The sequence below is a fragment of the Haliaeetus leucocephalus genome, unplaced genomic scaffold, assembly GCF_000737465.1.
Source record: "Haliaeetus leucocephalus isolate CR32 unplaced genomic scaffold, Haliaeetus_leucocephalus-4.0 Scaffold273, whole genome shotgun sequence".
Taxonomy (NCBI): Eukaryota; Metazoa; Chordata; class Aves; order Accipitriformes; family Accipitridae; genus Haliaeetus; species Haliaeetus leucocephalus.
Genome location: NW_010972709.1, coordinates 3,246,442 through 3,269,972, shown reverse-complemented (window position 1 = coordinate 3,269,972; position 23,531 = coordinate 3,246,442). Strand labels below are relative to the sequence as shown.

General features: G+C 37.0%; 1 protein-coding gene across 2 annotated transcripts in view; it reads right to left on the bottom strand.

Moving 5' to 3' along the window:
- The window catches only part of DIDO1 (death inducer-obliterator 1), a 56,175-nt gene that overhangs the window by 32,276 nt on the left and 368 nt on the right, over positions 1–23,531 (bottom strand). Inside the window, exons 2-8 of one of the 2 annotated variants that reach the window (XM_010569533.1) lie at positions 10,923–11,110; positions 9,077–9,275; positions 6,766–6,876; positions 5,537–6,452; positions 4,907–5,225; positions 1,714–1,926; positions 678–903 (exon numbers count right to left, since the gene is read on the bottom strand). In XM_010569533.1, the coding sequence (XP_010567835.1) occupies positions 678–903; positions 1,714–1,926; positions 4,907–5,225; positions 5,537–6,452; positions 6,766–6,876; positions 9,077–9,275; positions 10,923–11,087 (2,149 nt within the window). In that variant the 5' untranslated portion in view covers positions 11,088–11,110. Of the gene's footprint in view, positions 1–677; positions 904–1,713; positions 1,927–4,906; positions 5,226–5,536; positions 6,453–6,765; positions 6,877–9,076; positions 9,276–10,922; positions 11,111–23,043; positions 23,189–23,531 lie in introns of those variants that run through there. The other variant, XM_010569534.1, reaches the window with a different exon arrangement.

The window sequence follows — 23,531 nt, the reverse complement described above, 5'->3', positions numbered from 1 at the left end:
GGGCAGAGGGAGAGGAAAAATAAAAAATAAATTTAAAAAAAAGAGTACTGCCTCCCCCCCAAACTTAAAAGTAAAGAATGGTCCTTAAATTATTTCATGTAAGGAAGAAAAGCAGCAGGAAGAACTTGGATATACTTGACAGTTAAAAGCTGTTTGCAGAAGTGTAAAGTATCGTTGGATACCACGTTGAAGATTTCATTCTCGGCACTAGCACTGAAAATGCAAGACCTGAGAGACAGGTGCCAAATCTAAATTACAAAAATACAATTCAAATTAGTACAGTCAATTGCTGATTCACAGTGCATACTGTGGAACCTTTTTGTAAAACTTAACACAAATGTATCAATACTTACCTTTTCTAGATTAGAAACAGTTACTGTCTTTATGGGAAAAATTTAAAGCTTAATCATGTAGTTTTCATCCAGAAATCAGCTGGGTAGATTGATAGGCTCTTAATCATACAACTGACACATGATACAAATGAAACTTCTAAAAGTGTCTCCCATTTGTGTGTATCTCTGTGTGTGAATCTTTGAAGGTGGCGAAAAGTAGTTTGGTGCCATACTAAGAAAAAAAACCCCAAATCCTAAACTCCCTAGTCTTGCAGAGCCAAGAATGGATGGATATTCAAAGAAAATGTAAATGATTATTCAGGAATATCCCTATGCGATACATACATTTGAACAACAGTGAAGATGAAATGGCAGCAGTCCTTTCAGGCTTTACAGCATTGTAATTATGATCGCTTGCCCAGGACGGTGTGCTGTTTTCTGCTGCTGGCTCTTTAACAATAGGTTGAATGTTTGCCTCAGTCTTGGCAGTTGTCAAAACAGTCTTCTTCATATTCATCTCTCTTTTCTCAGGAAATTGTCTCTTTTGGTTTGAAAGAGGCTTAATACCTGCCTGTATGATTAGAAGAAGCTTAATTACTAATAATCTTCAAATATATTATAGTCTACAAGCAGAGACATAGTTGCATACATGTACACAAATTTCTTTTATAGTAAGCTCCTGTAAATACACTTGAAATGATCTAATTTCACACTCAACTCTATAAAGCAAAGGTAATATACACTGAAACTTCAGGAAAGAGAATGGTAAAGAAACCACCTCAAAACAACAGTATTATCAAGTTGTGGGGTTGGTTTTGGTTTGGGTTTTTCTTGTTTGTTTGTTTGAAAACTTACTGCCCATTTCATAGTGGCTTCCAAAGGGAAAGGAGAAGGTTTTGGTTTCATCTTTTTGCTTCACAAAGCACACATACAATGTCACATTAGTTCACAATTCACAGTAATGCTAAATTACTACCCAAAAGCCAGTAATCCAGAGTTTAAAAGGGTAAAATTAATTTGGAATAAAATTTAAGTAAAAAAGATGTACTGCTTACACTTTTTTTTTTTAAAGGTAAATTAATTTGGAATTAAAGTAATTAAAAAAATAAAAAAGTGCACTACCATCTAGAAGCCCCTTGCAAGAAACTATCCAGAGGCAATTATTAAGATTTTTAAAATGTGACAGGAAAACATTTTATTGTCAGAAGAATCAAACAGTGCTCTTACCACAGAAAAAGGCAAGAGAACAACAACAACAGAAAAATAAAAAGCTCCTCTTCAATGCAGGACTTGGCAATTTTATTTGACTTAAAAAGGGAGAGCACAGAAACAAGCCACTGTGCTTCAGGACAACTGTTTTGGATCATAAACATAAGCTTACCTGCAGTTGAGATTTTGGCATCCCAGGTTTTTCAGATTTTGGTTTGATCTTCTCTTTAGGTTTTGGTTTTGCATCTTTGCCAGCACTTAAAAACTTCATAGTGGCTGCAGCATGTTTGAGAATGCAGTCATTGCTGCAATACACAGAATCAGGCTGAGCCAAATTAAAACAGCCAGGACCAATGCACTTCGATGCACCAGGAGCTTCAATTACCTATAGATTGAAATGAAGTGAGTTCAAACTTCAAAGAGGAAACAACAGAAACATACCTTTATAACATGAAGAAATGCCTACATATCATATGTGCAGACTGCAGCTATGACTGTTAGTCACTTGCACAATTGCCAGTGTGAAAACAATCTTCATTCATGATATAACAGAAACAACCCATACAACGGTAAGAATTTCACTCTTGTAACACACTATTTTCAGAACATCTTCTATTTTCAAGTGGGTAGTCTGCTAGCAGTGAACTAAGGGAGGCTGGTTTCCTAAATTTTCAGATCCCATAAGCACACAAATGCTTTTTTCTGCTCCTCTATGTCATGTGAGAAATCTCCTTAATAATGCAGAACTAGCTTCTCAATAGCAAGGTTTCTAAAACACATTTTACTTATATATCACCATCAGCTGCTGTCCTCAACCACGCACACGTGCAAAAGGAAGCACTCAGCTATACAAGTGTACAGGTAATTCTTGCTCTAGAGGTTTACCAAATTTAATTTTAGAAGACTCCAACTTACATAAACACAACCATTCTCTGACACAATTTTGCCATAGCCTAATACTTCTACATATTGAGAAGTTTGCATATGCAGTCTGTACTTTCCTGTACCTTACAATTACTCTCCATTTATATCAAAGTGTTATATACTAAGTATTTCCTCTTAAAATGTTAAGATTTAGAAAATAGCATATTCCTTGAAAACAGAATACATTAGGTCAAAGTCGAGAAATATTTGAAAGCTCTTTAGGCTCCAGCACATCACCTCTAAGTATTACGCCTTTAGTCTCACTCTTCCGGATTACTCCCCAAGATGTTATACAACTGACCTAACACTCAGAACTACCGTAGTTCTAGACAGCCTCTCCCCTGTCAACATTAACTGCAATTTGTAATTACCACAAATAAATTTTTCAGGAATATTTCCAGTAAAAAAATATTATTTGCATAGTGTAGCTTATTTTTCCCCAGTCAAAAGTCAGTAAGACAGTATCTGCTGCAGTCTGATAAAACCTGGATTTGGGAATTTTCCCATAAAAATTAAGTTTATGCTTTAGAATGCTTTTCCATCACATACACACTTAATTGTGAAGTACAAGAAAGAAGTATCAATTCATGTTCCCTAAGAAGCACCTCAAACTTCAGATTAACTGAACTGTCATTTCTAATTAAGTGCATTTACTCAGATGCTGACAAAATTTTCAGTGTTGATGTGTGTACTTACACAGTTTCTAGAAGTTTTAACCACAAACCAAAATTCTACAGCTATACGTGCTTATGGACAGCAACAAAAAGGAGTCTTTCTCAAAGTGCTTAGAATTTTGGTGTAAGAGAACAAATAAACTGAATAATGAGACTGTTTAGTCACCGTAACACAGAGTGATCTCAGCACATCAACATAGGAAATAGCAATGGTCTTTCTGCCTAGAATGGGCAGGGAATTCTGCGGAAAGAGTGGTGCTTGTTTATACAAGCCATACAGGGATCTTAATTGAGGTATGAGGGACAGCATGGGCTAAAACACAGACTTCAACTGTTCAGTTCTCTCAAAACATGGTACCACCTGGCAAACACAAGTAGAGCAGTTCCATTCCATTTCCAAATGCCAAAATAATACCTAAAGTATAAGCAGTTCTTCCCTAAGAGGCAATGAGTTAATGATAATTATGTTTTTCTTTCACTAGAGGAGAGATGCCTAACACATTCAAGTAACTTCTTATGCTAATATCGAAGCATAATTGGTGATATTCAGAAGCAGAACTTAAATTAATACTAACACTGTCAGCAAAATGCAGACCAACACCAACAGAACTGGACTAGAAAACATTTTTGTGTACAAAGAACAACGAATGTATTTGAAACTGTATTTGAAAACATATTTGAGAAAAATAATGTTTTCCACACATTTATCTTAAAATAGAAATATTTACGGTTTTAAGCTCAAGCTGTTCTGATCTATACATTAAGCTCACTATGCTGATACGGATACCTCTGCTATTTAAATTGACTAGAAGTGGGGAGTGGTCCATAAATGTTTTGTAGAAAATGTACTACAACAGAAAGACTTCTCTAGAGATAGGCTTATACTCAAACTTATACTTATTCTAGGGATGATTTCAAAGTTTAAAGATTAGGCATGAAAGAGCAAATTCATACAGAAAAAATATGAATAGCTGTAGCATTCTAACAGCAAACACACTAAACATGCTCTTCGAGGCATAGTAAGAAGAAAAGGAAAATGTTCAAGATGTTGGCATTACTACAGTAGCTTAGGCAGTACAAAGACAACCCCTGTAGCATGAATTTTAAATTTCTGTACATTGAGCTAGAGAAGCTTCTTTGCTTGTATTTGGTTTGGGCATGGAACTTGCTATTATAAAATTTAAGCTTCTTTTCTATTTTATGCCAGAATTTGCAATAATTCAAAATACACATTTTTATGTTAAAAAAGGCAGTATAGAACAATTCTGTATGTACTAATAACTTGAAGAAGCATCAGGACAAAAATCAGAACTTCAAAGACTAATTGGAAGCACAGAGGAAGTACAGTTGGAATTAACTCCAACAGACACTTGTCAATGTTAAGTAAAAAGTTTCACTATCACTGAAAATGCCCAAACTGTTGGGAGATTATTTCAAAGCTAGTATAAACCAGTCCAGAATTCTAATACTTTTATTAAAAGAACAGCTTATTATTTGACTTCCAAAACAGTATTTAGAAAGGGCAGAATAGCACAACGCATTTCCTTACACCTAAATAAAACTTTTAAATCCCCCACTTCAAAGTAACTTAGTTTTAGTTCCTGTGCTGACAGAACTATGGATAAACTTCTGCTAAACAGTAATATTTAGTGGGTTGTTCAGCTTCATATTTAAAAAAACCAAGTCAGATTTAAAGCCATACAAGTAAGCCATTGTCTCAATGTAATCAGTGAAACACAAAAAATAAGAAACAATTAAAATACTTACAGGTTGAAATATCTTTAGTTTTTTCTTCCCACTTGGATTCGCAGCTTTTTCAATCCTACCCTTGATTCCTTGGTCCTCAACAGATTTTTGTTCAATTGTTCCTATGCTTGTGAATTCTGTGCCATCCACATTTACTTGCCCCGCTTTAGCTTCCTGCTGGTCTATTTCTGAAGCAGGCTCATCCTGTCCCTGAAGAATGGTGCAGTTCGGACAGATATAGTCCTCGCCATTCCTTTCCAATAATCGCCCTCGAGCTTCAGAAATACCCACGCAGTCACCATGAAACCATTCCTCACATCTATCACAACAAATCATAAACCTGAAAAAAAACAAACCAAGGAACAGTAAGACATTGTGAAAAGACAATTAATGCTCAACAGATATTTCAAGAAGCAGATCTTAAGTACCCTGTTAAAGTACCAGTATACTGTTCTGCCTCACTGTTCATTTCTGTATTCGTTTATCCCCCTTTTAAATATTTGTTATAAACTGTCCCCCCCCAACTTCAAATACACCCAAGAGCTCATTTGCATATACTCAAAAAGTAGAGCATTATCATCTGGTTTGATTTTTCATCACAGAAAAATTCCAACTATTTGCACCGCATTTTTACTTGAAACCTTTGCCTACCTGTTGTTATGAGGCTGACGACAAATACAGTACAGTGCATTTGGGTCATAAATCTCAGACTCAGGTTTGCTTTTGGGCAGTTCTTCGGGTTCTTCATCTGTGATCCCTTTTGCGCCAAGAGCAGGCTTTACCTCCTTCTGAACCTGAAGATCTTCAGTGTCTTCCTCAGACACAATCACTTGACTTGCAATCTCAGTGTTGTCTGCAGTCTCAGGCTCTTGTTTGACAGGCAACTCAGACTCACCTTGTTTTTCAGGCTGGACATCACCTGTTTCTGTAGGATCTTGTTCTGAATTTCTTTTCCTCAGACGGTTCTGTATATCCTTCAATGTCAGCTGCACAGGTTTCTGTTCAACACGTTTCTTTCTTAGTCGATTCTGCAGCTCCTTTAGTGTTAACCCATCACTATCACTATCAGAAGTATCATCATCTTCCTCTTCCTCCTCCTCCTCCTCCTCTTCTTCTTCTTCCTCTTTTGTGCCTCTGCTTTTAGAGCCTTTCTGATCCTTGCAACTCCTAGTGTTAATTCTCCGAGTCACAGGTTTTATATCGGGAGTGCTCTCAACACTATCTTCTGAAGCAGTTTCAGCATCTGTAGCTGGACAGGATGCTGGTTCACTTGAATCTTCCAGAGTAGTAGGAACACTCCTCCTCCCTCTGCGTCTTACTGTTGTAAGGAATTCTTCCACTCTTTCTGTTCGCTTTGGTTGCCGACCACTACGCCTGAGGTTTAAGCTTTGTTGCTGCTGTTGTGGCTGTTGTTCACTACAGTCCACATCAGTATCTCCTGCACCTTCTCGCTTAGCAATTGTAGTTCTTCGAAACCCCCAGGTTTTCCTGAACTCTTTACTTGTAGGCTTGATAGTTTTTTGCTCCTCCTCATTGCTTTGCTCACCTTTATCATCCAAAGCTGATGCTAAAAGCAAGGGAATAGTTATTAAACTGGTGGTGAAGGAAGATGTTTTTTCTTAAAAGGTTTTTCAACATAGTATTATTTTCTTTCTGATAATATAGATATCTCCACCTCATTTTATGACCCTGAAAACAGATAAAATGCTTTCTTGTGAATGTAAGACAACAGCAATAGCAATTAAGTACATCACTGAACACTGTGCCAACATAATCCAGCTGTTACAAACTCTTTGGTTATTTAGAAATACATGTATATACACACACACAACGGACAAACAAGCCTATTTTCTGCTCAATACAAAAGGAAGAAATCTTACCAGGAGAACTATTTTCCATGTTGTCGGTATTAGACTCAGATTCTAATGGTACTGGCTGTGAACTTACAGCTTGTTCCATAGTACGGACACCACTGTCCTCACCCTGAAATGCTGAAGAGATACATAAGGTTCAAAACTCAAATCCAAAAATATTCATAGCCTAAGTAATTATTAAATATTCTGATGTAATCTCATTCTGCTATTGGAACAAATACTGAACTTGAATTTCAAGCCAAAAATAGTCACTGAATATCAACAAAAAGTTGACTGAATCCCTTCAAAGTACTAAGTTAAATATATGGGTTTGGACACTATACTGACATGTTTTATCAAACAGCCTTAGGATTTCTGATATTTCTCAATAAAATCTTTTCATGGTATGAATCTACTCCCTGGGGTCTGTCCGTGGAAAAACCTATAGCAATTCCACTCCTTACGTGGACAGAGGAACCATGCATGCACCAGTGTGAAAGACTATGGAGCAGAACAAGGAGTCATCCAAAAAGACAGTGCAGACACAGTTACTGTTTTAAAGGTGAGGATGATATTTGATATCAATAACGTTTTCTGGTAGAAAGGACTGCTGATTACCTGCAGCAAGATAAGGAGCAAGGTAGAAACAACACCAAGTTTAAAGAAATTCAAAGCTACTGCTGTTTAGATAATACAGGGTTAGTGAAAGAATAACAAGGTTTTGGATTTTAAACAAAATGTAAAACCAGAGAAACACCCTAGTCTTCCTTGTTAAAATAAATTAGGCCTGTACCTTATCTATTAAATAGTTTAGCTGCTATTTTTAAGTTGTTTCAGAAGCCCTGGTGGGTATTCAGGATAAAACAACACACTTTCCCTTCATTATTTCTCTAACAAGGTTTATGGGATAGAAGAAGTTATACAGAAAAGAACAAAATAAATATCTTCCCAAACATCTCTCTGGAAAAAAAAAAAAAATCTGCACTGAATGAAACTTGAGAAAGGCTGCTCCTTGATATGATTATTTACAAAAAGGTTTCCAACCTGTATGATCTACCAGAAAGACAAACACCACCCCCACCCCGCCCCAAACCCCAAAAGATTCAGCAAAAACTCTCCAACTATCACAGACGGAGCCATGGCTGGGGGGGGAAATCTGTGCTGACAAGCAGGATCCCTTTTTTCTCAAAAGTCTTTTCCAGCATACTAGGAGACTCTCTTATGTGAGAAGACAGAAGCAAGTGAGAGAAATAAATATAAGATCTGAGACCGCATTTTGAGTATTTCAGGAATAACCTGGTTTGAACAAGTATTAAAGTAGAATTACATCATGGTGCAATGTTTTCAATGAGTTGCATGCCATGTAAATGCTCGCCTAAATGCATGCAGAAACTATGTTTTACAGTCATTGCAATTACATTGCTCATGTGAAACTATAATATGCAGTAGTAAGCATACCTCAATTGGGTAAACAGAAACAGTACTTTAAAGACAACAACAAAAAACACCCCCCAACTCTCCCCCGTGAATGTTTTTTGGAATAGTTATTGTATATTCCTGGCTCAAGGACTGCACAGGTAAGCCAAAAGGGAACATTAACAGAATTCCTAAACAACAGTACTTGCTGAAAGAATCAAAGATATTTCTAACAGCTGTACATATTACAGCTACAAGTTTTCAGAGGCATCCTTTAGTATGCTTTTCCCAATCTTACAGTGCACACTGGTGATAAAAGCCTCCTTATTTCATATACTGCATCAGTTGCATTACATGCATGATCACTCTATAGTGCAACTCCTCTGCTTTCTAGTGTTATATTTAACAATGCTACAACAGAAAGTTAACTGTCAATGCTATGGAATCATAAACATCCATGCAGATACATTAAAAAAATTAACGCTTAAGTTGTAACTTAAGAGTCATTTCAATGAGATACTATAAAAGTCACAGACTCCAGAACATCAGTTTAAATAGTAACTGATTACTTTTAACACTACAACCAGAATAAAAAATTAATTTTAAGCCTGTAGTAAACAGGCAAAAAGCTGAAACTGCTTCAATCCGATATGAAATTCCATTAAGTCCCCCCGTAAAAAAATCACTAACTATAATTTTTGAAATTTTGTTTACAAAACCACACTAAAATTATATTCACACCAGAAAAAGGCTGCAATGGAAGTAAGGGAACAAGTCAGAACAGTTAAAGTCTACATCTTGCTTAACTTGGAAGATGAAGAAATGTTAAAAGCTATAAGCAGAGGTAATCCAAATTCTGAGATTTAAATTTCAGATAAAATGTAAAGAAATAAGTCTCTTCAATATCCTCTATATGCTTTACCTGACACAGCATTAAAGGTTCGAATGGTTTCTCCCTGCAGAGCTGAATGAAAAGGAGAGCCAGAGGAGGGCAGCAAAGGATCAGAGTCATTCAGCATTATCCTTCCAGCACATGCTGAATTTCCTGATTCAGAAGTGCCAGACTGAGTCTTGGAGTTGTCAGCAGGACCAAATATCAATCCTCCTTTTCCTGCTGGCTCCTGGAAAAGAAAGAAGGGACAAAATAAGGCACTGATATGTTATGAACTTATCTTAGTATTTTTTACATAAATTTGGAATTGTTTTGCCCCTATTACATTATAAAGCAAATTCCGTTATTTTGCCTTCTCAACAGTTTTCTACTTTCAGAAAGACACTGAAACTGGAAAGAAAAGTCAAAGTAAAGCAATACCACCTCCACCACTTATGAACAGCTGAGACCTTTGAAATAAATACAAAATATGATTGTACTCTTATCAATTCATTTAGATCCCATTAAGATTTCCAGAACAGTAACAAACGGTAATCAACAAGTCTATTCCACTCACAGTATTTAAAAGTATTCTGAGAGTGAAACTTACTAAGTGTATATTGTGCAATGAAAATGCAGAAATGCTTTTAAACTCCATCAGCATGCCCAAGGTTACAGTAGGGAAGATTTACCAGTTTGTACTAAATTTCATCACAGAAGACATCTATCTGCAGCTTTGAGGATTTAAATCCAAGAGGCTACTCAGTGGTTTTGCAAGATGGGGTAATAAAAATTTATAGCTGAGCTTCAGAATTAAAGAATATTCCTTATCACTGTCCTTTTCACCAATAAGGTTTGCAATATAGAAAGTTTCAGAAGCTTTATTTCAAGGACAGCAGATTATATCAATAACACACTTTCCCAAAAATTAACCCTTGGAAAACATTTCAAAATCATAAGGCACTCATTTAAAGCATCTGAACAAGAACAACTTTTTAGTCCAAGGGTCCCAATTCACATGCAGAATGGCAATAGAACATCAACACTGACTTCTTCCTTCAAGCAGGTGAGCTTGAAAATCAGCAGGAAATGCCTGCATTTAACCCCAAAGTAGTCTACCAAACTACAAGAACACTGGAAGAGAATTTGGGAGGAAAAGGAGGACCATATGGACAGAACAGAAAAAGTCACTTTTGAACTGGCCTATAAAATAAATTAGTGAAGACAAAACAACATTATTTGACACAGGCTCTGCAAGTCAGCATTCTGCAATTAAAGATGCAGGGGAACTGCCACAGGATGTAACTAAAACATTAATAATTCTTTTAAAGGAGTAAAAACTGACTGTCAATACTCCAGGTGGGGAGACATATAAATTTAAGAACAGACTAGATAGTCCCTCATAGACATGCCAATACACAGTCTGACTCTTCTTTTTAAAGAATGTCTTTTTTTTTTTTCCAAATCTCTCAAGCCCCCAACTCTTAAAGCATCTTTGCTGTTCAGAAACACGTTTTACTAAGCAATGATCCAGCTCTAGGTGTTCTCCAATGCCATGTCACCATCCCAAAAATAAGGAGAGGGGAAAAGAGAAACCCCTCCCCAAATCTGATTTTACTCAGTGGATCACTTTATTATTTCATAAACAATAATTCTCAAAATTTGCATGACTGTGGCAAATCAGGATTACAAAAAAACCCATGAGTGTATAGCTAGATGCACATCAGTATTTCCCTCCCCTGTACCTTCTCTATAGGGGATTAAGTACATTATCTACATTCTTTCCCTCAGCCAACTATTCCCACTCCAAAAAAAGGAGGAAAAAATTAAACAAAAAAAGACAATAGAATAAACTAATTGTGAAGACCCTAGTGCTATATCTCATGGCATTGAATACCTGCTCTAATATGTATTTTGCTCCATTGTCTGAATCAGTGATTATATCCAGGAAGTCAGTCACTGATGGCTGAAGACAGTCTGAGTTTAAAGTGCCTTCTTCCACGCTGTTGTTCTGTAATAACCTTTCAATCTCCCTGTTCAGAATCTCCAAATGATCACACATCACGCAATTTTTAAGTGATATTCCTAAAGGAAGAGGGAAAGTCAGCTAATCACTTCTTGTTCAACTCTAATATTAAACTATGAAACAAACTATGCCTCTATAACACGCAAAAAGTGCATCTTATTTGAAAAATTTATCCAGTATCATACTAAAGAAAGAATTGTCTGAAGGATTGACTTCATAGTGCACAATTACGTATCTGTGCATTCAAGGCCCTGTGTGCAACACACTCTTTACGATTACGTTTGAGCCACAGAGCCAATATCACTAAAGCATTCCAAAAACGGAATTGGCATCCTCTCTTCCTAGGAAACATTCTGGCTCGTTGAACATAACACATTTTAAAATGTTAGTCATAGCCCACCCAGCAGCAAGGCTGCACAGTGCACAGCCTACAGCTCTGATTTAACATAAAATAGCATTTTAAACACAAATAGTAGTTGAAAACTAAGTGATTCTATGCAGGAATCATGCTGCTTTTTGCATTAGTAATGTTATCTCATTATTATTACCTGTATTATTACATCTATTACCTACAGGAAAAAACTTCCAACAGAACTGCAATTTTAAAATAATTTCAAATTTGAGAGGTACAAAAATTCAGTACACTTAAAACACTAAAACTGCAGACCCCCTACATTTGCTGTAAAATGCTTGGTTGTTTCTTCTTATTATCTCCATTTTTTCCTCTCCCCATTTGGTCCAAATTTTTTTTCATGAAAAACAGAGTAAGTTTCAAACTTATTTTACATGAATCTGCTCTTGCAGAACTGCATCTTAATACAGGTTGAACTTAAATGTCCAAAAGAGGCTGAAAAATGAAGTATCATCAAAACATAAAAGTACAAAGCCTTAACTCACAATTACACTTTTAAACCTAGCAAACCTGCTGGCATTTCTAAGCAAATGTTCTAGTAACTGCCTGCAAAAATATTTACTACAACATAAGTCAACTTTGGAAGTCTTCAAATATCTATTTCTCATCCCAATTCAGTATTATTTTTGTTCACTTTGTTCTGTTTGTTCTCAAGTTAACTATTCAATTGCAGTTGAGATACTGACAGAAATGTAAGCTGAAGCAGCAAAGTAGTAATCTTGTTTCAAAGGAATTGAACATCCATGACCAACTTAATCTTATTCGTCCTAACGCAGTATATTAATCACATTTCTGAAACTGGAAGTTCTAACTGGAAACTTAAAATTTTTGTAGTTCCCCTAATAGACAATTCCCATCACCATCATCCTGCCCTTCTGCCACATCTCCTTCAGAACGGATATTAAGTACCTCTGAAAAATCTGAGGCATGAATCTCCATAAGTGATGGGACAGAACAGCAAAATACTGTTAATAATAAACATGTATACCGTTGCTTATTCAAAAAGTCCTCTGGTTTTGCTTAGGTTAACAACTTCTGTGATAAGCAATCCCCAGTGTGAAAATGCATAAGCTTTAAGACGAACTATAAATAACGTTAGAGACACAAATCAACAGTTTCTTAAAGCAAAAATATCTTCTCCCTTCACAGATGAAGTAAGCTTTGCCAATACAAACCCTAGGTTGACTTAAATGGTTACATAAGATACACAGCAGGTCCTCATTAAACAATGGATTCGCAGTGCTTATTAAATCCATGTTTATGGACTATGAAGAACAAAAGTACAACCCTAACACTACTTGAGCTGCTACTGTCCTGCTCCCTTTTCCCACGCTCAGTTACATGGTCTATGACACATCTACTCACAGACCTCCGCCACAGAAAGTCCCCCGACTCCTTAGTAAATACACAGCTTATGAATTTAGCAGAAAATGAACCCACCAAAGACTGATCCAAAAGGATAAAAAAGTGAACATCAGAACTAGTGTAAAGACGTGCAAGAACAGGGATGGAGAACAAGATCCCCTTAAGCAGGCTGAGCTGGCATAGCACCTTGCTGCTATCTCATTCAACACTTGCACACCATCATCCATCCGTGCAGCAAGCGCTCATCAGACCTTAGTCAGCAGGATTTCATTAACTGCCCCCTCAGTCAAGACTGTTTTAAGCTTGCAAACTGTAATAATGAGAGCATTCCAGTGAAACAGAACAGTCACTTATCTAAAAGTGGAGCATAAAGCTGATGCACAATATCTTGAGAAAGAATACTCAGACAAGAAAACATTTATCTAGGCTTTTCTTCCCCCATTAGTTTTCAAGTAAAATGTTCCAGTTTTCCCAAAACAAGTTAGGCACTTTAATTCACTCTGGACCCAAATTCCAGAGGTAATCGAAGCACAAAAATATACTACCGGGGGGGGGGGAAGGAAAAGAAAAAGGAAAAAAAAAAAAATCACAAAACTATCACAAGATTTTAATTTCAATTTGGTCAACTACTCTCAAGCAGTGACAAACCCAAAAACACAGGGCTGCCCACTCTGTAAGACTAGAGGCAATCACTCACATTCAGCATCCCTGTGGATTCTCTACCACAAATCTGTGTTTTTCAGTATACATGGCTCGAAGAAATTCCAGGGCACTATCAGCAGCCAATTTAACAAGAGACAGAAAAGATATTCCCAAATTCCAAATCCTGATACTGCAATACCACTTGTTCACAAACATGCAATGCATATTGAAAAATCACACACCTTCATTAAACAAAACAAAAAAAGAGAGAAAGCTTGTAATCTCACCCCACTTTTCTGTAAATATATTGCCCCCCTCACATTCAGACAAAATCTCAAAACCTCAAGAAAAGCATACTGCTCTCTACTGCCATTTTTGTAACCCAGCAGTTTACAAATCTCAGGCAAAAAGGAAGACAGATTATCCACGCCAGTAACTCAGAGCCGAGAGATGTTAACTGCAAGACAGGCAGCTTGAAGACACCTGGATCTGCTGATGCTGACTTCATTAAGCCCTTTTTAAGATGCATCAATATAACATCTTAATCTGATGATGACAGAGCAAAGCTTTTAAAGAACACCAACATTTCCCCATCTTTTTGTGTTTATATTTTTAGACAAAGGCCAATTCAACAAATATACATTCAGATCAGTACCTCCACTTTTATTTTTTCTCTCATTTCCCTGAAGAGGTAATAAAACATTCAATAGGCCCACTGACTGCATAAAGACTTTTGTCTTTTCTAGAACTTATTATTTTTAACTGCATTAAGAATTCCCTGCCTCAGTTAACTGGGAAGACTTCACTCTAAAAAAGGATCTTGAAAGAAAGCTTAGTAATAAAACCTTTAACATGAACTAAAAACAAGCAGAAGAAATAACTTTATTTCTCCTTTACCTGAGGACTTGTGTACAAAACAAAACAAAAATCTGTGTCAGAATTCAGTGTAAATTCTTCAGTTTCAGCTTACTAGCTATTTTACTTAGTTTTTTGAGGAATCTAAATGAAAGACTAGTGATCTTTATCCTCTCATTAATGTTAATCCTCACTGTCAACAGCCAGATGACAAAATATGCTGCACCTTATTCCATGTTCTTGGATGTCAGGACTCTTCAATACTGAGCCAATTTGCTGTAATTGCACAAATTCTGGTATCTCATTATTTAAACATTATACAAGCACCTTGCATGAATGCTTTAGTCCAAATGACTAATATCTGTCACCTACTAGTTTTCTTACTCCCTACTCACCCTGAGAACTCCACAGATGTCTTCAATTTTGAAAGACCTCATGCATACTCATCCTTCCACAAGCATCCAAGAAAGCAAGGTTCACCTCATATTTAAGACTTGTGATAGACCCTAATACTCCCAGTTTCAGTGTGACCTGTTACCTAACAAAGGTTCTACTGTGACAGAGAAACAAAGGCACTTTTTAAGAAACAAAAGCACTTTTTTTTTTTTTTTTTTTAAAGTCTTCATATTGAAGCTCCAGTTACTGATTTAGATACATTATGGAAATTCAATGGCCAGGGCCCAAGGACAGGGCAGAAATCTCAAACAACCACAATGGCCAATATAAGGTTCAGCAACTTTCTGAAAACTAGGGTTAGTGAGAAGACAGAAGACTGTTTGCATACGCAAAGAAATTCAAAGCCTAAGAGTCTTATACTTTCCAGCTTTTAAAAGCAGTTATCATTCATCAGTGACCAGTTTCATCGCCACGTCCTGACAAAAATCCAGTCTATGCCAGTATTTAAGATACTAGATTCAATTACAATGACTTGTAATGGGCCTTTAGTTATATTTTTCTGAGTGTTTCTTCAAAATTAGAAGGCTTGACATGCAAGGTATTTGGCTAGAACCAAAATATCTAGGGTAGTTTTCTTAAATGTCAAAGAAACTGCAGGATGTTATAAAGAGGACAGAAAGCATCCTTTCCAGAATGATGTAACAGTGATTCCAATCATAGTTGACACTGCTCATTTTATTGCCTGTAAAAGAGGCACTGGGCTTGGCCTATGCCTCCTTTAAGTGTTAAAAAATTCCTAATAAACAAATATATTAATATTACATGAGAAAAAAAAATAGTCTGAGAACTCACGTAAGCAGTTCTGATGCAAATAAAAGAACTGTTGGTATGACATAGTTGATGCCACTCCCACTCAGAAGACTGATACCATTGAAAATTACTTTGCATCCCTGTTTGTCAAAGATGACATCTGGGAAACCTTCACTTTCTACTAAGCAGCAGCAAAATTAATCCCTTGCATCAACAAGCATTACAAAAGTAGCCCAAAGAAAGTCAGTAGGGCAAAAGTACTTTGTATATAAATGAGCCGTTCCATTCAGGCCATGGACAGAAGGTACAATCCCTTGAGCCCTAAGAACAGCAGGAAACAGGTTCTGCGCTAGCACTGGAAAAAGCCATGCCCACAGAGGGCTGCAGTGCAGTCCCCTCCATCTGCTGCTCATTCATGAAAGATGCAAGAGCAGACTACTTACATGAGAAGCAACAGAAAATCAGATGACCAAGTACAACTAGTATATGGTCTTTTATTTTCATATACAATGTATCCATTGCTTACTGATTTAAGTATCTTCCTTCTGAAAGAAGGAAAACACTTTTCAAAAAGTTGCAAAATGGGAATGTTGTGACAAGAGGGAAGCAATGAGAGTTGGAGAAAAGCAGCAGCCATATGGCTCAAGTCTGGATATGGTGAGACATAAGAAAGTTGTGATCCTGAACTCCTCCCCTACACCCCAAACAATTTACTATCTCACTACTTGACTGCCATAAACAAGCTGCAGTTCAAGGTCAGAAGTCCAGACATACCTGGTAAGTACAAAGATCTTATGCCAGAATAAGTTTACATTTGAAAGATCATGTTAAAAATAAAATTTGCATAAAATCAAATTATTTCAATGCTATAACACTACAAAAAAACGTAACACTTATCTGTAAACGCTTTGCTGGCTATCGTTAAGCACGGTAAATTAATTCCAAGATTATAAACAAACCTACCACCTCATATACCTGCAATATTAACAACTTAAAAGTGGCAGTTAATTCCTTCCTAGAGTCAATGTTACTCCCATTAAAAAAAAATAACACTTTAATACGCTTTTAAATAGATTCAGTAATACGTAATTCAGTAATACAGCCATGTTCCTCAGAAATACCCCATCCTAATTTAAGAAATGTGTGCTCTTCTTAAATACTGCATGAAGCAGTAATAATTCTAGGCAAATATGAACAGTGCTATACAGCCAAATTAGGACAAAGCATCACCAAGATCTAGTTTTAAGGTAGCTTTTAGTATCAGAACAGTATTTCAACCACAGATGCACATAACACATGATATTGTCAGGGATGGCACCACTGACACCTACACTACAGTCTCACATCACATCCCTCCACGTAGACCTGCTGCTTCTTCCCTCACCTACCCATCTCCCTTCACAGAGACATGTTCTAGTACTTGGTAAAACCTTGTTTTTCAGTGTTGGGTAGTACCCCACCTAAGTTCCTACCAAAAGTAATAGAAAAGAACTCACTTGGCTAGCATGGGAGATCAGGCTGCCCCAGGACAGAAATGGTTGCACAGGAGAATCTGCACCCTTTGAAGATGGTGCAAAGAAAGTGTGTGATGGCACCCATACCACAGTAGTCTCCAACGTGAGGGAAAAGCTCCCCAGGGATACCTTAGCACACCAATGTGATCAGATCTCCCGGGTGGTGGGGTGGGCGATATTAATTGAGAGGCTTCTGCACCTCTGTTGACACCCCATTCCTCAATCTTGCTGACATTTTATCAAGAAATCGTTGAAGGTACTGTAAGACCTTGTGGTGTCATGATGTGGTTATCACATACCACGAATAATTCAGTAGTGTCCAACACCACCTTTCTACGGTCAGACAGCCCTGGAAACTCAGACAGACCATTTCAATGAAGTTTTGTGGTTTGCAGACTTTCTGACTTTGGATGCAGCTTTTTTTTGTTTGGCATCGAAAAATTATTTCAAATGTTGAGGGCATGGTGCAAACCACTTGCCCTGTCTTGGTACAGGGGAGCCCATTAAGTGCATATTTACATGATACCAAGTACTACCAATATGCAGTGCTGATGCCAATCAACTAATGAGTTTTAAAATGTAAACATTAACTACTTTTTTTTTATTTCCAAAGATGAAGAAACAAGTGTTCCATTTTCTTCCAGATTTTTCTCTCATGAAAAATGAGACTCAGTAAATTTATTCATTTCAAAAGATCACTTCTTTCCACTTGAGAAACATATTGAAGAAATACTCTAAATTAACAATAAACTTTATAGCAAACCAACTTGACAGCTATTTTTTAAAATAATTAAGCAAATGGATTTATTCCAAGAAGTTAAAGAAATATCTTCCCCTAAAAACAATAAATACATTCACTTGGTCTCTGTACTTGTACTAATAAAGAAATGAACCTTTCCAAATTAAAATGTCTTTAGTCACCCATTATTATAAACCCTCTCTACTGTATGTCTGAAACTAATATATACACCATCATCCTTTCCATGATTTCTGTCAGGCTACTCACTTACCTTACGTAAGCCTCATAAGAAGGCCACTGCCTCACATGATGGAAAACTGTGCACACGCAGGACAGCAATCCTGCACATTTACAGTGAATGTGGGACCTCCTGGAAGTGTTGAATTTAATGTGTATGCACAGAATCAGATTACCATGCGCACACAGCAGACTAATGCACAGTACCAGTTAGACAGAAAAGACCATGAGCAACTCCACAGTATGACATAACTACTCCAAGCAAAAACGCATAAAGTAGCTCCCTGGTTTATGCAAAATAAAATACACACACACTGAAGTTTATTTTGATGTCTTTCAGACTAGAAAATCATCTTACCAAGCAAAACATTTAAAGAAAAAAAAAAATATCTTATTTCAGATTGCATCATACAGGATCAGAACAGTCAGAAAAAAGTAAAGGAAAGGGATGGACCACTCAGCAGGTAGTGCAGCAGAATGAGAACAGCACCAAGTATTACAAGCATATTTTATTCTGAATAAGTAACAAAAAGTACTTCTTTGAACCAGAGTGAAATTCCCACAGCTAAATTCAGCTAAATAGCAACTTCTCATAGAAACATTCGAGGCGCTTTAGCAGCAGGCCCACCAGAAATCTGGCAAACATGAAAATTTTATTTAATGACAAGACTATGATCGTATCTAGACTACAGATGTTCACTGTCGCAACTGCACAAGTCAGGAACGTTAAGGGGTACAATCCCTAATCAACAGAGCCATGCTGGTATAAGCACCTCATATTGGTGTAATTACACCTGCAAAACTGTACTTTTACCTGTATGAGCCATTCTGTTTGCAGAGTAGCAGGTGTGCACCATCCTGGTGCAGCAGAGTTTTATCAGTGCGGCTGCACACGTAATAAGAAAGCCCTACCAACACATAGTACAGGCCCTTCCAAGTAGGGAAGCAGTTTATCTCAGGAGGAAGCAAGAGTTTGAAAGTTCACTCAAATTCCTTGAATTAAAAAAAGTTACATTAGCAAACAGATTCTAAGATATTTGTGTACACATTAGAGCTTTTGCCAGCACAGCTCTGTTAGTAGCTGGCGAAAAAGAACTGTAACTGACAACTGTACTGACAGAACTTTAGTAAAGGTCAAACCTTAACACAAGGCACTTACACTATGCACATCCTCCAACCTGTACACCCATAATTGTGTCCAATAAACAAAATTCATATTCAGTGTTTTCTGCATTTGAGGAAACATTAACTAAATTTAAGCAGAAAGAAAAGTATTATATACATGCCATTGGTATTTTCTAATCCAGAGCTTCATGGGTGCTTAAAAGACTAGGCAGATACACTCTACTGGCTTAGTAACAGACTGACATTTGGCTTTTTTACTACTCCTATAACACCTTCTGAAGCCCTTATTCACATTCTTCCAAGTAAGCTAATCCCATATCTGCCCTAACAATGAAAATTTACCCAAAGACAAAATAAAATTGAAATTTTTGTCAAATTTACTTCTGCTCTCAGGGCCTGAACAGTATGAGCAAAAATCAGATAGCATATAGATTTTTGCTCATTAAGAAATGCGAGCAGAATCACAAGCAGTGTAGATAGGTCTGCTTTTTTCTTTTTCCCTTTTATACAGATTAAGAAAAAAAAAAAGCAGCTTTCTGTGGTCAAAAGCTTAGATAAAAAAACAAATGCAACCATCTCTGTACAAGAAACCTTCTAAAGGCTCCAGTACAAGCCACTTTTATAAGCCATGGTCCTAAGTTTAGACAACAGAAATATCAATCATAAACTTTGATTGTTATTGGGTATTACTCAATATACAGTAAGTATCTTTAACATTCCCTTTCCATCACCTTGCATGAAAATTTTACAAACATATACTACTTATTTGACTAATGTTCAATTTCTGCTACTGAACTTGACCTCTTCAGCAGCACTGAAAACACATTTTCAGCAACTGCACAGGAAACAATGTGCTTTGGAAAGGCAATTCACACAATCTGGCATTCCTGTGCTGAAGTACCAAAGAAACTAGTTCTTTATCAGGGCTGTTAGGAACACTCAGCTGTTAACGAACAGCCACAGTTACTTGGCTGTTAACCGAACAGCAACAGTTATTCGAACAGCAACAGTTATTCGGGCTAAGCCCAAGAACCTTACAGTTTAACTCTTCAACATCCCACAGCTTGTTTATTTTTAAACATACAAGATTACAATTCTACAACTATCAGACTTTAGCTTGAATACTTACATTGTACTTAAAAATCCCTCTTTTCAAACAGTTTTACACAAACTAGTAAAGCTGTACAGGCTTTTTGTCAAGTTGGCATTATAACAGTACATAAACTAGTTACACATCCTAAAACATTAGGTGTAAAAAATGTTAGTTCTCCATTATAATTAAATTATCTGTATCCTCTGGCATGTCTAGTTATTGTTGTCAGTCAAACTGTGTATACAGAAATGGACTCAACACAACTGCATAATTATAATTTCTGACCCTATTAGCACAGCTGTTGAAGAAAAAAACCCCAAAACCTCCTGTTTTTCTCTCTTCGCCCCCCTTATTTCATTTGTAAAAAGTGAGCTAAAATATAGCATCTGAAACCAGCTAACATTTTCATTCTTATTCCATCAAAAAGGCTTCATTAAATGAAGTAAAACAGAAATGAATTTCTCTTTCAGAAGTTAGTGAAACACAGTAATTACAGCATACTGATTACGTTATTAAAAACGCAGTAAACACAGTTCAGTTCCCAATTTTGATTAGGGTTTACTGTAAGAACACACATAATGCACATTTTATCTTTGTGTCTTAACTCCTTAACTGGAAATTCAAGATTTTTCTTAACCCCAAAGTCTATCAGTGCTCTTGAGACTAGTACCATTAATAACTGTGAAGTATTCACTTATTTCAGAAGCTGTGTTAGATAAAAACTTAATAATAGTACAACCCTCAAAACGTTAACTGACAGTTAACTGAGAGAAGATTCTCCTAGTGAGGTGAGAGGCTCGACAGCACACAAAAAAGCAACCAGTTCTTGCATAAGCTAGATAAATCTTACTTATACTAAAATCCTCTCCTTAAGTCTTCTAACACTGTCCTACTACTTGTAGCACTACAAGAGACACTAGGCAGAAAAAGCGCACCAGAGAATAAAAGTAGTGTAGATAGACACTACTACTTCTGTCAACTAAAAACCACCTAATCTCACTCTTGCTGAGTACGGTCCCTTCTTCCATTTTTATCAGTTAAATTTTATAAACTCTCAGCCTAACCCCTATAACCCTTGCCCTTGCTCTCCCCACTTAATATTTCTAGCCAAATTTTCAGGCTGTACAGAATTAAAATCCCACAGTTGTAAGTTACAACTACAAAGACAATTACTATCTTAAACCAGAAACAATTAACATAATCTACTGCCAGAAAATCTTAGTAGTGAAGCAGAATTAAGTAGAACAAACACTGCCTTTTGATGAGTCCACTAGACACTGAAAAATATTTATTTAATTTTATTTACCACTTTGGACTCACACAATTCTATTAGCATTGCTTTAAGGAGTTTGGGGTGGAGGGGGTGGTTTTGGTATTTTTTAACTCAAAAGACACCTCAGTTATGTGAAAAGCACCCTCTGAAACACTGTGTGAATTATATGTATTGTTTTATATTTGAAGAGTTTTAAAATCTACAAATATTTCGTAGTGTACATACATTTGCAGGAGAAAAAAAATTTTCACTTGCATACCAGTAAAAACCAACTAAAATATCCCTTAAAAAACCCAGACAACACAGAAACTTTGTAAATAACCCCATTATTTAAATGCTAGTCTTGAAATCAACAATTATTCGATTTGCAAATCACTGGAGCCATGCGGTCTCAAAGTAGGCCGAAGACTACCATGAGCTTTTATTCTTCCACCAAAGTGCATTAAAAAAACCTTTATGTGCAATATGTTTCTGGAACCATCAAGGGAAAAAAATTTAAGGCCTAACTGAACAGCTATTTTGAGCATACTTCTATATTTATTCCTATAGAAAGTTCCAAATGTCAAAGAACAGTAACAAGCAGCTGGCATACATAAAAGTGGAGCACAACCCAAAATATCTATTACAATTAACACAGTATATGGTACACATGTACAGTAACTACACATTATCATTTTCCATTGACCAGCAATTGTGTAAACAGCTAGTAAATTTTGTTTGTAGAAGTAGCAACAAGACACTTGAAGCTAAACCAATTCAAGTTACCACTTACAAGAAAACTGTGTAAAATAGAAAAACAAAAATGGAAACAGTGAAAAAGTTCTTGTAAAATGAAGCAAAATATAGTTTAATATCAGCTACCAAAGAATTTACTTAAACAAGGCTGTGATGATTAAGTATTCAAAAAAAAGCTATTTCTGCAAAAAAACTCTCAAATAAACTATCCAGGAAAAAAAAAAATTAACCAGGGAAATTAGGAATGCTATATACATCCTTTTGAGTTAAATAATAAGGATCAGCATTTTTTGTCTCCCCGAAGTTCCTAGAAGGAAAACATGAAAGCCCATGCAAGAAAAACAGCATGTTACACTGTTTTGAGTTACTGAACATACAAACAGCAGGAAGAGTGTAACACAGGTAGATTTTGAAAAACGCTAAAAAGATTGTAACTTTCTTTCCAAGTTAAAAATGACAAGCTAAACCGGTAAGATTTTCTTAACCCACGACTAAAATATAGCTATCACTTGGAGGTATAAACTGAAAACTACTTAACTGTATTAAACAAAATTTGGTCACCATCAGAAAATAGCTTTTGCAAGCCAAATAAGCAGCTCCAAACTACCATCACCTCCAAGAGACAGTATTTAAGTACATTAGTGCAAGGGATGGGGAATGGCTATTGACAGGGAATTTACTGAATATTTAAAGCCAGCCAACAATTACTCCTGTCTAAAAATTCAGCCCCTCCTCTCCTCCCCTGCAAGAAAGTCACCAGAACTTGATAAAGTTCAACTTTTCTTGTTTAACTCACCGATAAGGAGATCACCTCCATCGCCCAGAGAAAATAAACGTCCCCTCAAGGCAGGTTAAGTGTTAGCCCCACCCTCCGAAGACCCCCTGCCCCGGAATGAGTTTTCGGTTGGGTTTCTGGAGTCCCCCGCACCGCCGCGGCGAAGGGCGCGCCCCCCGCCCCCAGGGCCCCCCCCCCACCGGGGCCGCGGCGGAGAACCCCTCGTCCGGTACTAGGGCAACGGTGAAACTGAACGAGCAAGGCGGTTTAAAGTCGGTCGTGACGTCACGGAGAAGCTCGCCGGCGTCAGCTTGGTTATGACGTCGATCGCCTCAGAGCACAACCGTCCTCTCCTTTCCCCCCCCCCAACATGGAGGAGCCCGCCTTCTAGCCCGCTCCGCCCGGGGAGGGCGTCCTCTCCGCTCCGGCCCAACCACGTTATGAGCTTATGGGGCGGCGGCTTTTAGCTTCCTCCGGGGCCCCCGCATTGAGTCGCCGACCTCCTCTGG